General features: G+C 53.8%; 1 protein-coding gene across 1 annotated transcript in view; it reads right to left on the bottom strand.

Moving 5' to 3' along the window:
• Window positions 1-15094, bottom strand: part of PLCG2 (phospholipase C gamma 2) — a 157704-nt gene that overhangs the window by 40359 nt on the left and 102251 nt on the right. Inside the window, exons 14-21 of the mRNA XM_018061765.1 lie at window positions 14535-14703; window positions 11351-11455; window positions 9728-9817; window positions 8984-9159; window positions 7470-7670; window positions 6473-6592; window positions 5168-5348; window positions 3545-3616 (exon numbers count right to left, since the gene is read on the bottom strand). Of these exons, the coding sequence (XP_017917254.1) occupies window positions 3545-3616; window positions 5168-5348; window positions 6473-6592; window positions 7470-7670; window positions 8984-9159; window positions 9728-9817; window positions 11351-11455; window positions 14535-14703 (1114 nt within the window). The remainder of the gene's footprint in view (window positions 1-3544; window positions 3617-5167; window positions 5349-6472; window positions 6593-7469; window positions 7671-8983; window positions 9160-9727; window positions 9818-11350; window positions 11456-14534; window positions 14704-15094) is intronic.

Below are 15094 nucleotides of genomic sequence, written 5' to 3'. Positions count from 1 at the left end.
AGGCCACCTGATGCAAAGAGCAGACTCTATTGGAAAAGACCCTGTTGCTGGGAAAGATTGAAGGCGGGAGGAGAAGGGGATGACAGAGGATGAGATGGTTGGATGGCATCACCGACTCAATGGACATGAGTTTGAGCAAGCTCCAGGCAATGGTGAAGGACAGGGAAGCCTGGGGTGATGCAGTCCATGGGGTCGCAAAGAGTCGGACATGACTGAGCATCTGAACAGCAACAAAGGGCACCTCAGAGTGAGCCGGTATTTCCTCAACAGAGAAAGGACACGCCTTTCAGGCGAAACCATGCCCCCCATCTCCGAAGTCCTCACTACCCATATTCACCAACCCGCTCAGCAGTTCAAGCTCAACACTACTTCTGGCAGCCCCCGAGCCTCACCAGCATTTTTACTGGTGATGCCCTGATATGCCCTGGGATGCTGGCATTCTGCAAGTGCCCGAGGTGCTCCTCCATGAAATCACCAAGTGCGGCCTCTGCGCTGGCAGAAACAAGACAGAACTGAGGGCAGAATTCCTCCTCCATGATTTGCCGCTGGGCAAGCACAAATGCACGGCAAGATGAACAGCCACACAGCAAGCAAACGCTTAACGGGAAAACCTCTGAGACTGCCAACCTCCTCCAACACAAGGAAACGGGAGTGCAGCTTTTCACAAGGAATCCACAAAACTGCTCCTCAGGAGCATGGGGCTCTGGAGTCAGACATGTGGCTCAAATCCTCGGTTTGCCCCTTCTGTTCAAGAGCTATATAATATTGAGGCTCTCTCGGCCTGTTTCCCCATCTGTGAAACAGGAATTAAAACACTGCATACTTCACAGGGTCATTGCGACTATTAAGTGAGATAATACACGCAAGGATAAAAATGACAACAGCAAGCATTTCTTAAGTTCTTACTGCAGTCAAAGCCCTGCTTTAGGCCTTTTATCTACAGTTATCTCCTCTAATCCTCATAATCCTAACAGGCAGGGAGTAGCGACGGTATCCCATTTTACAGACGAGGAAATGGAGGTCCAGAGAGATGAAGCATCCTTGGCCAAAGTCAACCACCTGGCAAGTGGCTGAGCAGAGAAAAACTCCATTAATATAAGTTACCACCATCGACTGTGATGCTTACAGTGTGGGTTCTGTGAGCTTTGCCATGGGAACTCCAACCAGAGCTTCTGAACTTGACTCCTCAACCTGCAAGCAGAGCCAGCTCTTCTGTGCACCCTGCGTCAAGGGCAGACCGGACGTAGGGAGCGGAGTTGTCTCTTTCCCCACAAAACTCTACAGCTCACTGCCAGACTCCAAGGCCATGAGGAAGGCGCAGCCAGTGGCAGAGGGGGTGGCACACAGTGGTGTCTACGAGGAGTAAGTCTCCAGCCTGAGGGATGGCAGGACAGGTCCTCATGTCACGTCCCTCATGAACTAGAGAAATGAGCCACCCATCGCATGAGCAAGCAGGCATGTGGCACCACAGAGTGGCCACAAGCGCATGTCTGGGAGCAGCCAAATCCTAGCTCCACACTTACATCATCATTCAACTACTATGTACAGTTGTCTCATCTGTACAATGGGCACAAAAATGGTACTTAATGCCTGGAGGACTAATGAGCCATCAGGCGCTTAGCTCAATGCTCGCTATGTGGTCATCAATATGTATTACCTGTTATTACTGACCTCGTCACTCCAGTCCTAAGAACTCACCCAAAGGACGTAAAGTGAAAGATACAAAACCTCACAGGTGAAGAAATTCATTTTAGCATTAACGAGAAGAGCACAGCCTAGGGACAACCCAAATGGCCATTGATGGAGACGCACCTAAAAGGGCCCAGTCACCTCGAATATTCTACAGCATAAAAAATATTCTCTCTACAATTCCAGTCCAGGTTCAGTTCAGTTGCTCAGTCATGTCCGACTCTTTGAGACCCCATGGACTGCAACACGCTAGGCTTCCCTGTCCAAGTACCCAGCCCAGGTACTGCATCGAAATTGCATGGCCTACCAGGTTCAACAAAAAATGGTCATTAAGTAGATCAGCAGTGAAGAAACTCACTCGTGGCCGAGTGGCAGGTGAACAAAGAATAGAAATGGCAGGTGCTGGGGTGGGGACTGTAAAACACATCTCCCCGCGGACAAGGACCAGAGAGGACGGAACACCCACAGGTGCAGATGGCCACTGTGTCAGGATGGCGAGCCCAGGGCAGATTGTTTTCCCTGCCTTGAAAGTGTTTCCCTTTTCATTGTTACATCATTTTTCAATCACAAGAATAATAATTGTATTTTGAGGTACTCGCCATGGTCTGGCAGCTTGCACTCAAACTCCGCATACGATCATGTTTCACTTGGCTCACTGACTATAGGAAGACTTCCTCTACATACCTTGGTATAGCGGCCAGGGTTTAATAATGGGGAGATTTCACATCAAACATCCAGATTACTGGCTTGTCTTGAGAAATCAGAAGACCCCGCCTGGTCTCTGAAATGGCAGCTGCTGACAGGGGTGGCTGCTCTCGAGATGGGGCGTGTCCTCGGTTTACCATGACCTCCACCATCCCCCGACATCTGCCTGACATGAGGCTGTATCATTCTCATAACCAAAGCATCTGTCAGTTCTAATAAATGGGGTTTTTTTTTCTATTTGGCTAAGTCCCCTAATGCACTTCACACCCGGTTCCACGCACCCATAATTTTTCAAGACTTCACTGCTTGCTGAAAGGGATTAGCATTGGCCAAGGATTATTTTAAAAGAAAATCCCCAGATTTTTACAGAGCCCACCAGCAGGGTGTCCCTTCCAAAGTGAGAACTGTACACTAATCACAGACAAGACAGCCCCGCCAAACAGAAAATTCGCCAGCACTGCTCCTCTGCAAGCTCCAGCTAAATTTAAGATGAAACTGGGAGCTTCAGGCTAACAGTAAAATCCAGCCCTACCTGCATGAAAGGACTCAGCAGCCAGGGTGGGAATACGAGATAGCGTGCGCACGGCAGAGGGGTCGCTGAACCAAGTGGAATTTATAAACACCACAGGCTCAGTCAGTGAGCAAGGAACATTTGAAAGACTTTCAATTAGAAGCTGTTGGGCCCAAAGGTGGCTCATCAAACTTCAGAATTTTAGCAAGGCTCAGTCACATTTGGATGGAATGCTATTAACCTCTTCCCTGAAACTAGGTGTCACTTTGTCAATCGTCATTTCTTCTCCCCTCCAAGAATTCTTTGGCAGAGTTTTCCAAAACGTTCCCTTGCCCTGTTTTACCTGGGGGTAGACAGACCCTATGTCAATCTGTTTGTTGTTGTTTAGTCGCTAAGTTGTGTCCAGCTCTTCTGCGACCCCATGGACTGCAGCCCGACAGGTTCCTCTGTCTATGGTATTGTCCGGGCAAGAATACTGGAGTGGGTTGCCGTTTCCTTCTCCAGGGGGTCTTCCTGACCCAGGGACTGACCCTGCATCTCCTGCATTGGCAGCCAATTTCTTTACCACTGAGCCACCTGGGACGACCCATGCCAGTCTAGTGATGAGGTAATAGTGTGAATCAGAAGTTTGCACTGTACCATTGAAGGATTGATTTCACTGGGATCCACATACATCCTGCTGACATCATAGAGGGAGTTTATATCTCTTTCCTGTAAAAGAAGAGAGAAAAATAAATAGAGTCACTCAAGCTCCCGGGACAGCCCTGACTTGGAACAAGGATTCTACGCATCCTCATGGTCTCCTGCCTTCTAGTAGAAGAGCTGAAACCTCAGTTTATTCACCTTGTAGGCAGAGCCAGTAAGAGGCTATTAAGAAATTCCCCAAAACTTGGAAATGTTACCCCAGGATCAGAGAGGCCCCAACGCGGGCCTACCGCATGCCAGGCACCATCCTCCTTTGTCAAAACACGAGCCCTGCGAGGCACTGGTGTCCTGGGGCGAGCTCACCACTCTCCTGATCCACGCTCAACGTCGGCAGCTTGAAACGCCACCGCGGGAGTGCTCAAGGCACAGAAACTGGCAAACGCCACAGAGCGGGGCTTCTCTCCGCAGAGCGGGCAGACCTTCACCAGCGCACACTGGAGACCCTCCTGCCCCTCCCCGGCCCCCCAGTGGGCTGCACCCCCACCCCACATTGTGGTCCTGCGCCCGCCTGCCCCCCACCTGGAACCCGCCGCCTCCACAGCTCCCCAGCCGCTCCGCCCCCCGGCTGCCTTCCCACCCTCTGCAGGAGGCCCGCTCCCAGCTCCCGGCCCCAGTCTAACGCAGTGCCCACCCCACAGCGCCCCATCCTGTTCTCGTCTTCACTGTAACTCGCCCTGCCCGGGGGCACCTGTCTAGAACCCGAATGTGCCAAGGGCTGACGGTGCTCCGCCGAGCTCTCCCAGCATCTACACTCGGCTCCTGACAGTGCAGTCAGCCTCCTTCCAACAACGTAATGAGTCTGGCTGAGAGGAGCTGGGACACGAGAATCAGACTGGCCCCCTTCACCGCTCAGAGCCCCCCAGTGGGGACTTTCCTGGTGGTCCAGATACCACTTCTACCACAGGGGCTGCAGGTTTGATCCCTGGTCAGGGAACTAAGATGCTTCATGCTGCATGGCACAGCCCCCCAAAAAAAAGACGAACCCTCCAATGGCTCAGAATAAAAGCCACTGTGTGTGGCCCCACTCCATGCAGTTCCATCCTTATTTAGGTCTGCCCCAACCCTGGACCACTCAGGTCCAGCCATACCAGCTTCTCCTCTTTGCCTCCTTGCATGCTCTCACCTCAGGACCTTTGCACTGACTGTTCTTTCTTCCTCCTCACAGCTGCAGGCTGCTTCCTCCACTTCCTGGAGTGTCTGCCCACGTCTCCTAGTCAGCAAGCCCCTCCCGAGCACCCCTGAGAACTGCAGCCCCTTCCCCATCATCTACCCACTTATCCACCTGCCTCAGCAACATCTGTAACCCTGGCTCAGTGTCTCTCTTATCATCCTGTCAGCTGACACGTGCTCTGACAGTTCTTCATTTCGTGTGTCGTCTGTCTCACCCACACTGGACTGTAAGAGCACAGGGGCAGAGTCTGAGTCCATTCTGCAGTTTTGGACCCAGAGCCGAGTGGGACGCACGTACGTGCTCAATAAAGGTTTGCTGAATGAACCAGCAGGTGAATCGTAACCTCAGACAGTGTCCGCCGCATCCCGGGCGGGTCAGCCACCCACCATGTTGTAGCGCTCCAGGAGCTCGGGGGTCACGGGGTAGCGTAGCTTCATCTTCCGGTAGAGTGCGTGTTTCTCATAGTAGCTGACCAGCTCCACGAGGCTCTCAAAGTAAGCGGAGGTGCCCAGCACGAAGTGCCGGCCGTCTCGGTTAATACGACAGTGCTTCACCTTGCCTCTGGCCCTGGGGGGAGAGCACACGGGGCTGACGTCCCGCAGCCGGTGACAGCCACACCAGCCCAGGAACCACAGACAGCCCGGTCCCCCGGCCTAGGGCACCAGACAGACAGACGTGGCGGGACTTCCCTGGCACCCATGGGCAAGCTCCACACTTCCAACGCAAGGCGCACAGGTTTGACCCCTGGTCAGGCAACCAAGATCCCACATGCCATGCAGTGAGGTCAAAAGAGTATTGGAAGGGACTTCCCTGGCGGCTCAGCAGCTAAGACTCTGCACCCCCAATGCAGACACCCTGAGTTCAATCCCTGGTCAGGGAACTAGATCCCACATACTGCAACTAAGACTTGGCAAAGCTAAATAAATGAATAAATATTTTTTAAAGTATTTGAAAAAATATTAATTGAAAAATAAATAAATGAAAATAAATAGGTGAGGCCCTGAAGGCAGCCCAGTGTCCGGAACATCACCTGGGAACCCGGTCTTTGGCACCCAGTACTCCACTACCATCACCAAGAACACGCAGGGAAGCCCTGCAGATGGGGAGATGGAGGGGCAGTTTGATGAACGGGGTCTGACCCTCCCTCATACTGCTTTCGGTGGAGATTGGAGGACTCAGGTGTCTTGGGGTAGAATTAACACAGAGAGCCACGGCCCTGAGACGGCTGGTCCACACGGCCTGCCCACTGGCAGTCAGTGGCAACGGCAGATGGGAGGAGACCGGAGCTGCATCACCCATCTGGGTTGCCAGCGCTGCTGGGGTGCAAACTCCACCTCCACCGCTAATGGGCTGCATGTTTTCAGCAGGTCGTTCCATCACCCTGGCCTCAGCTTCCTCCTCCAAAAAGTAGGGGTATGGGTCATGCTCACCCCATAGAGTTTTGGGAAGATTAAATGAATTCATGTAAACCACATTACTCTCGGGAGTACAGAGCAGTGCCTGGCATGCTGAAAGCACACGTCAGCATCTGCCTTTGCTATCACTGTTACTATTACTGTCCCCATCACAGCTGACACTCTGGACAGAGGACACTGGGCTCAGCGCCCACCTGCAGTTCCCGCTTTCTTCTCCCTCCTGCCCTGCCCAGGCGCCTCCGCAGAGTGAGAAGTGGCTGCAGCCCAGATACTTACCTGAAGGTGATGGCGTAGGAGTCGGTACCTTCCCGCTTCCGGATCAGGAAGGCCCCATCCCGGGGGACCCTCATCAGCATGTCCTCCGCTTCTCCGCGGCTCAGCCCATCGTAGTACCACCTGCAGCACAGGCCCAGGGCAATGGTCAGGGGAGAGGCCGCTAAGACTGGCAGCAGAGGAGGACGTGGTGGGTCCCCGGGAGGCCTGAAATACAACCCTGGAGCCCACCACGGAAATCACACAGCAGGCCTCCCCACCCGAAACCCCCTCTAGAGACGGCAACTTTGAAAACAATCACCCAGACACAGCTCGGGTGAAGCAGTTGTGTAGGGAGTCTGCTTGGAGCACGAGAGAATAAATCAACTTAAATCTTCAACCCCCTCCCAGACCACTGACCCAAGCATCAGAGCGTGACACAGCCCTCCAGTGTCTCAGAAAACCAGAGGCAGAAAACACACAGAACGGGGTTTTAGAGGGGTTGGGAGTTAATTTTAAAGATGCAAAATGGCAAATTTTAAGGCCATCCACTTGAATACAGACAAGAAAAGTAAAAATCAAAGTTGTCACAGTTATATGGCTTCTTCAGAAAGGTGCACTTGAGCAGGCTTCTGCTTAAAAATTACTCTTTTCTTTCCAGAACTAGTTAACCCTTTGCAGGGCCTAACCGATATTCTCTTTACAATTTTTTTTTTTTTTTTGCTTTCAAATCAACAGGAATGAGCTCTGACAAGTAGAACAGTAACACCAGGTCAGAATTTGTCTCTGAAAAATCAAAGGCCAAGACCTCGGGACTCTGAAGACGAAGAAGAAGAAAGGATGGGAGCGGCGGAGGGAGAGGCAGGAGGAACGGGCAGCAGGCTTCTAGACAGCGGCCGTCCCGGGGAACCTAGAGAGACCCTGGTGGGCCCAGGTGAGGAGCCTCATGCAAACGCGGGCCGCAGCCCACCCACAAGGCTGGCATTTCCGACTCGCGCCCCCAGACCACGGGCACACATACGGCTTGGACTCGTGCGGGTTGGGGTTGGGCACGGGGTCGGTCAGCCGGAGCTCGAACTCGGCGCAGCGCAGGTGTGTCTCGCGGTAGTGCTGAATGAGGGCGTAGATGCTGGTGAACATGAGGTTGTCGGTCAGGTAGTACTTCATGGTCCCGCCCTCCATGGTGGAGCGGATCCGGCAGTGCTGCACGCGGCCCGACCGCCTGCGGGGAGAGGGACCCCGTCAAAGCCAGCCCAGGGGGCTCCTCCTGCGCCCAGGGCAGCAGAGGACACAGGCCAGAGCTGCAGCCGCGGCCCCCAGGGTGGACGCTGTGTGTGGCCACACAGGCCTCCCTCTGCTCTTTGAACCCACCAGGGCTTCCACACAAGCTACTCCTTGAGCCTGGATTCCAGAACATTCCACCGACTTCCTCTGCCTGCTGTCCCCTTTACCTATATAACTGCTCCTCTGGAGCCAGACAGCCTGGGTTCCAATCCTGACTCTGCCACTGATGAGCTAAGTGACCTTGAACAAGTGACTTGTCCCCTTTGAGCCTCCCTATTACGATCCTAGTGGTCCAGCAAGGATAATGGCAGTATCTGCCTCACAGAGATATCCTGAGGATGAAACAAGATCACACACACACACAGAATGTGCCTGGAATGCTGCCTGTTACATGGTAAGCATCTTACAGGTGTTAGCTCTCACTATTATCTGTATGTTGTTACTATTAGAACTTTTATCCTTCAGGTCTCAATTTAAATACCACTTCTTTCAGGAAGCCTTCCCTGATTTTTCTCCCAACATCACACCAGATCCCGCTCTCACTGACGTTCATAACGTCCTGCATTTTTTCCATTGCACTTGTCACCACTAGAATTATGCATTATTTGTGTGATTCCTTTTTCACTGTCCATCTCCATTCTCAGACCCTAATTTCCAAGAGGACAGGGACCATGTCTGCCTGGTCAATGCTAAGTCACGGTGCCTAGCACTGAGCAAGTACCCTTAAAATAAGTATATTTTAATGAATTAATGTAGATGAGCTCACTATAGCCTCACCACAGTTCTGTAAGGTTACTTTATAATATCTGATATTGCACTGAAATATCATTAATGTTGATGACTATGTTTCGGGGGCCTCATTCAACCCAAGTCTTGCCCCATAAAACTCACTAAATGAAGTCTGGGTTTCTAGCCCATGCGTGCATGCTAAGCCACTTCAGTTGTGTCCGACTCTTTGCGACCCTATGCAGCCCACCAGGCTCCTCTGTCCATGGAATTTCCCAGGCAAGAGTACTGGAGTGGGTAGCCATTCCCTTCTCCAGGGGATCTTCCCAACCCAGGGATCAAACCTGTGTCTTCTGTGGCTCTGCACTGTAGGCGGATTCTTTACCACTGAGTCACCAGGGAAGCCTCGGTTTCTAGCCCAGCTCCACCCAAATCCAGCCTCAGCTGGTACCACTTGCCACATGGCCCCTCGATCCCACCAGCTGTGGGGAGCAGGCAGGCATGGCCTGGACAGAGGGGCATTACCAGAAGGACAGGGTGTAGTCGTTGGGGAAGGTCTCACTCTCCCGCACCAAGAAGGTCCCATCCTTGCCCCCTGTCTCGGCGCAGTATTCCTGCAGCAGCTTCTCGGCACTCGTCCTCTTCTCCACCTTCTTGTGGAACCACTTCTCCCCAAAATGCAGCTCTGTGGGGGGTATATCCTGGGCCACAAAGAGAGGAGAGGCTTCTGAAAACCAGGACAAGCATCACCAGACCAGTCCATCTGTGCATGCTGCTTCAGGGGATTGGATAACAGACCAAGGATGGCCTCAGCTTGCCTTCACCCCAAGAGGTCTGGGAAGCCAGCCTCCACTGCCCTCCCCCGGCCAGCCACCTACTCCTGACAGCCCCCATTTGTGGTGGCCTCTTGAGTCATGGCCCAGTACAGCCTCAACTCTATCATACAGGAAGTCTGAAAGCTACAATCCCCTCAGGGCTGCACTCAAGGAACAGCACCAAGGATGGTCAGCAGCCCCGGGGCAGAGGGCAGGAAATGGGGCTGAACGGAGCATCCAAATGTCCTCATTCTCCCCAGGTAGCACAGGCCAATCAAGCCTTTCAGAGGGCAGGAAAGACTCTTAAGCCTCATTGGCTAAGCACATGGGCCAACCAACCAATCAGAGGAGAGCCAGGCAAGCCTTGGTACCCAAAGAGGCAGCTGCATGGATGGGCCGAGCATGTCCAGGCCTGAACCGGATGAGAGGAGCAGTATAGGAGGTCTCCACCTACCAGGGGCAGCTCCTCTTCTACAGTCTGTTCAATGTCATCGCTGAAGGACAGCTTGGCATCAGCAATGGCACAGTAGTGCCGAGTCCATTTCTACAAAGTAAGATCAGCATTAGGTTTCCCCCCAGATCTCTGCTCCATCAACTCTGAGGCCCAAGGCTCCTGCCTGGCGTCACCCTGGGGACTTGCCTTTCCCATGTTTGTAGCCATTTATGGTGGTTTCACTGACCTCAAGCCCCTGTGAGATGTTTCCTTTAAAACACCTATTATTCTGGGGTTCTTTAGCATTTTGAGGACTTCTTTATTCAGTATGTCTATAAGTAGACACAAGGCAGTATCATATTCACTTAATTTCAAGCCTTTTATGAATGATGGGATTGTTTTCTCTGTGTGTGTCTTCATGACTGTCTTTTTCTATTTCATCTTCCTTTTAAAACTTTCACGATTTCTCAGCCAGTCTGTCTAGAGACCCTTTCTTCAACTTTTAAATATGACTTAATTCTTTATTTAACCATTTTTAAGGTTTATTTCTAGGCTATAAGGACATGTAAAAAATACTCAAATATTTGCAGGAAAACAAATATTACATGTTTATATAAAATCTATAATAATCACTTTGCTATACACCTGAAACTAATACAACACTGTATATCAATTATATACTTCAATCGATCATTTGATCAATACCTACTCAAATGGATTGTCATGTTTGGTTAAGGGATATGAGAAGTGGCATTAACATTCAAAACGCCCCATTTTTATCAAAAAACAATGTTACTTTGGGAATTCCCAGGCAGTCCAGTGGTTAGAACTTCATGCTTCCACGCAGGGGACCTGGGTTCAACTCCTGATCGGGGAACTGAGATCCTGCAAGCCGTGTGGCACAGCCAACAATAATAATGAAAATGTTCCCAGTGGAACTGTCTCAGGTTGGAGGATACTAAGGAGTTAGGACAACCAATTGCATTATTGCATCCCTTAGACCAGAAAAAGGACATCAGTGGACAGACTGGAATACGGCCCATAAATTAGTCCATAGTAATGTAGCTTGTGTTCCACTTCCTGATTATGACAATTACACTCTGGTCACAGAGGATGTTATTATTTGGGGAAACTGGCTGAAGGATGTATGACAAGTGTGTGTGTGTGTGTGTGTGTGTGTGTGTGTGTGTGTGTGTACCGGGTGAAGGATGTATGACGACTCTGTGTGTGTCTGTGTGTGTGTCTCTCTGTCTGTCTGTCTACATTTCTGCCTCAGAATCTATAGTATGTTACACTGAATATAAAATTATTTCAAAATGAAACATTCATAAGGCCAAAGAAAAACACAGTCTCCTAAAACGGCCAATTCACTTCGAACGCGCTGCGGCCGCGGCCGGCGGGAGGGCGGGGCGCGGCCGGCGGGAGGGCGGGGCGCGGCCGGCGGGAGGGCGGGGCGCGGCCGGCGGGAGGGCGGGGCGCGGCCGGCGGGAGGGCGGGGCGCGGCCGGCGGGAGGGCGGGGCGCGGCCGGCGGAGGGCGGGGCGCGGCCGGCGGGAGGGCGGGGCGCGGCCGGCGGGAGGGCGGGGCGCGGCCGGCGGGAGGGCGGGGCGCGGCCGGCGGGAGGGCGGGGCGCGAGGGGCCGCACCTGGTCGATGGGGTCCCACATGTGCAGTTCGCCCTGCTGCTTGTGCTCGTCCTTCTTGTCCTCCATGTTGACGTCCACGTCACCGCGGGGGCCCAGCTTCTTATGCTGAGGGGAGGAACACACAGAGCCTGTCTTCCTGAGCCCCAGAGTCAGGATCGTGGGGCCAGCAGACCTCCACCCCCGTCAGCGCAGCATCCGCCTGCACCGTCCCGCCTCGGGCCTTTGCGCTGCTGGTTCTCTCTGCCCGGCTTCTCTGTCTCCACCTTCAGCTCTGCACCTGGCGTCACCGCCCCAGAGGCGCTTCCCTTGTCTACGTGGCATGAAATTGCCCACGCCCCTTTCCCACCCCTGTCACTCTCAAGCCGCTGGATATAATTAATCCTCATACTCTTTCGCTAACCTTCGTACTCTTGAGCCCTGTGTGTAGCTACGTATCTAACTATCCTCTGTCTTCCCTGCTAGAATATAAGCCCCATGAGGGCAGGAACTTTGTTTTGTTCCCTGTTGAATTTCCTGAGCTAGTTTAGCACATAGTGATTGCTTGATAAATATTCAGTGAATCAACGACGCGCCCAAATTCTCCAGCGCACAGAGGGAAAGGCGAGGCCAGGATGCGTCCATGGGCACAGGCTGTGCAGGGCAGGGGCGGGCACACTGGGGAGGTAGGCTGAGAAGACCTGGGTGCAAACAGCCCTGCTGCTGCCTTATCAGCTGTGTGACCCAGGGCAGGTGGCCACGCTGCTCTGAAACCTTCGTGTCCACTGGCAAGACGAAGAGGGCGAGCATGAAGACATCCACCTGGGCGAGTGCTAACCACCCACATCACACGCACAAGCCTTGGGAAGCGGCGGCCTGGTGGAGGAGACTCTGGATGGGGAGTCAGACCCGGGCGTGAACTCAGGGCCCACCGCCTTCCTCACTGGGTAGCCTTGGCTGCATGACAATCTGTCTCAGTAACCTCCCCTGTAAAATGGGGGTGACAGAGTCCTGCAGGGTCCCGTAAGACAGTGGGCAAACGGGACACATGCCGTGGCAGGACATGAACGTCCCATTTTAACAGCCCCGAGTGACATCTTTGGCAGGAACCGTGCAACCTCCGCCGAGTCAACCTCTGCACCTGTGGCCTCCCCTGTCGAGGGGGCCGGGGGCCCGGATGACCCGTTCTGCGGGCTGTCATGAGATGGAGTACCATCTGTAAGTGTGAACCAGCCCAGTGTGCAGCACTCACTGATTGGGTCACAGACGGTATTTCCACCCCCTTTCCTTGCAGTTGAGAGCAGTGAGCCACGAGGTAGCACAGGTGAGCCCATGACTGCTCCTAAAGGGGTGTGTGCTACTTCACACCGTGGAACGAGAGCCGAGAAATCCCTGGGGACACGCAGAGAGCTGTCCTAATGGACACAGGGGGAAGTTGTGGAGAGAGGCAATGAGGCCCCCTGAAGAATCACCGACCAAACCTGAGAAGTCGTGGACGCTCCCCGGCCAAGCCCCCTCTGCCTCTCATTCTACTGGAATGCTAGAAGCTTCCCTGAACTTCTCAGAGAAATCTACCCCAAAATCTCAGCCAATTCCTCCAAATATGCTACTGCTCTGACCCGAGGGCACACCAGGGTCCTCCCCTCTGGATGGGGCTTGGCCGAAGCCCCCTCACTGCTCGGTTCTCCTCCGCTTAGAGGTTGGTCTCCCCACCAGACTGTGACCTCCCAACATGTAGGGAATGTCCCCAGTGAGTCTTCGTGGCCCAGTGACAATCTAGGGAACACACCACGTGCAGCACCCACCCCAAACCTTCCCCCTTCTCTGCCTGGTAAACCCCTGTCCGTCCTTCCCATGGACCTGCTGGCTGTCACCGAAATCCACGTCGCTTCTTCCACCGATGCTTCCCTGCTAGTATCAGTGCCCCTGCAGGTGGGGTGGTCACGTGACTAAGTTCTCAGGCCAGGAAAGGAGAGGCCGGGCCTGTCCCACTGACGTCCCGCCTGCCTACCAGGCATCCCTCGCCCTGGACCCCTTGTGTTCCCCTTTCTGTGAGCCGGATCTCCACGTGCCTGTGACCCAGCATCAACCACACAAGGATGGCGCCCTAAGGCAGGCTTGGCCAGTTCTGTGCTATGAACCCCAGCTCTGAAGTCTGGGGAAGAGTACAGATCCTTTCCTCAGAACAACATTCATAATGCATAGAATTATAAAAGAAACCAACGATACTGAAATACAACTATTAAGGCAGTAGATAAAAATCCTTGTAACATACTATCAGACATGCCTCTTTATTAACACCTCATATAACATCTAGAGGCAGATCTAAGAACCATCATAATTTCAAAGTCACGATGAGCACACTTTGAGATGTTTGCAACAACTGCAAATGTGATGTGAAAATATCCATGATTTCTGCTGGTGACAAAGCCCCACGTGGCTTGTTGCCAATACTGATGATGGGAGGAGAGGTTAAGTTTTGCTTACATGTTAACAAAGAGGCAACATTTCTGCCCCAAGTTCACATGCCACCGTGCCGTCCCCCCGAATTCTACCTGTGGGCTCTTGGGGGCTCTGCAGGCCCTCACCTGAAAACCTCTTCCCTGGGAGAGCACTGAACAAGGGGAGAGGATCCTGGGTCCCTGAACAACCTCGTGGACCAGAGTCCACTCTCCTGCACACGGGGCTTGAACTGCCGTGCTTTAAGCCACTGTCCATCGGGTCTCCTGACCCAAATGTCACCCTCTCCATGGTGCTGCTGGCTGTCACTCATCCCCCTCCCACAGCACCCCCGGAGCACACAGTCCTTTGGGGGCAGCTGTCCCCCTCCAGTCCACCTCCCGAGCTACCCTGGGAGCTCCCAAGGGCAAGGACGGAGCCTGGGTCTCACTGGAACAACCCCAGCACATGGCGACGGCCTGACAGAGAGGGGCGTGGTGAAGAGCTGCCCAGAAGCGAGTGAGTGGCACTGAGTGAATGCGCCCGGGGCTCTGCTGGGGGGCGGGGCGGTTCCACGCACTCTGCACACACCCTTTCACATTGTACTCACGGCACACTGACGGTGTGGGTTCTATCGTAGCCCCCAGACAGCAAGGACGCAGAGGCGCTGGGAGGTTAAGTGACCTTGCCCGGGTCAGCTGTGGAGTTAGGGAGGAGAATGGCGAGCCCGGGCCCCAGCCCCCGCGCGCGAGACGCCCCGAGCCACTACCTTGATGATGATCTTCCCGCGCAGCTGGCTGGGCGACGGCAGCTGGTCGGCACTGGCCTCCTTGGGTTTGGTCAGCAGCAGGTCTCCAAACACCTCCTTGAACACCCTGGCCATGTGGCGCTGCTGCTCCACACAGCAGTGCTCCTCGATGGACAGGATCACGGGGAAGCTGCGGGCGGGCAGGCGGCCGGGGTCAGCAAGGCGGCCGGGGTCAGGGTGTGTGTGTGTGTGCGGGTGTGTGTGTGTGTGTGTGTGTGTGCGGGTGTGTGTGTGTGTGCGTGTGTGTGTGTGTGTGTGTGTGTGCTGGGGAAAGGGGTGTGTGTGTGTGTGTGTGTGTGCGCGCGCGCTGGGGAAAGGGGCATCTGTGTGTGTGTGTGTGTGCTGGGGAAAGGGGCGTCAGTGTGTATGTGTGTGTGTGCTGGGGAAAGGGGTGTGTGTGTGTGTGTGTGTGTGCTGGGGAAAGGGGCGTCAGTGTGTGTGTGTGTGTGTGTGTGTGTGTGTGTGCTGGGGAAAGGGGCGTCAGTGTGTATGTGTGTGTGTGTGCTGGGGAAAGGGGCGTC

Source organism: Capra hircus, chromosome 18 (genome assembly GCF_001704415.2).
Source record: "Capra hircus breed San Clemente chromosome 18, ASM170441v1, whole genome shotgun sequence".
Lineage (NCBI taxonomy): Eukaryota > Metazoa > Chordata > Mammalia > Artiodactyla > Bovidae > Capra > Capra hircus.
Note: the sequence above shows the minus strand (reverse complement) of the source record. Positions and strands in the feature narration are given on the sequence as shown.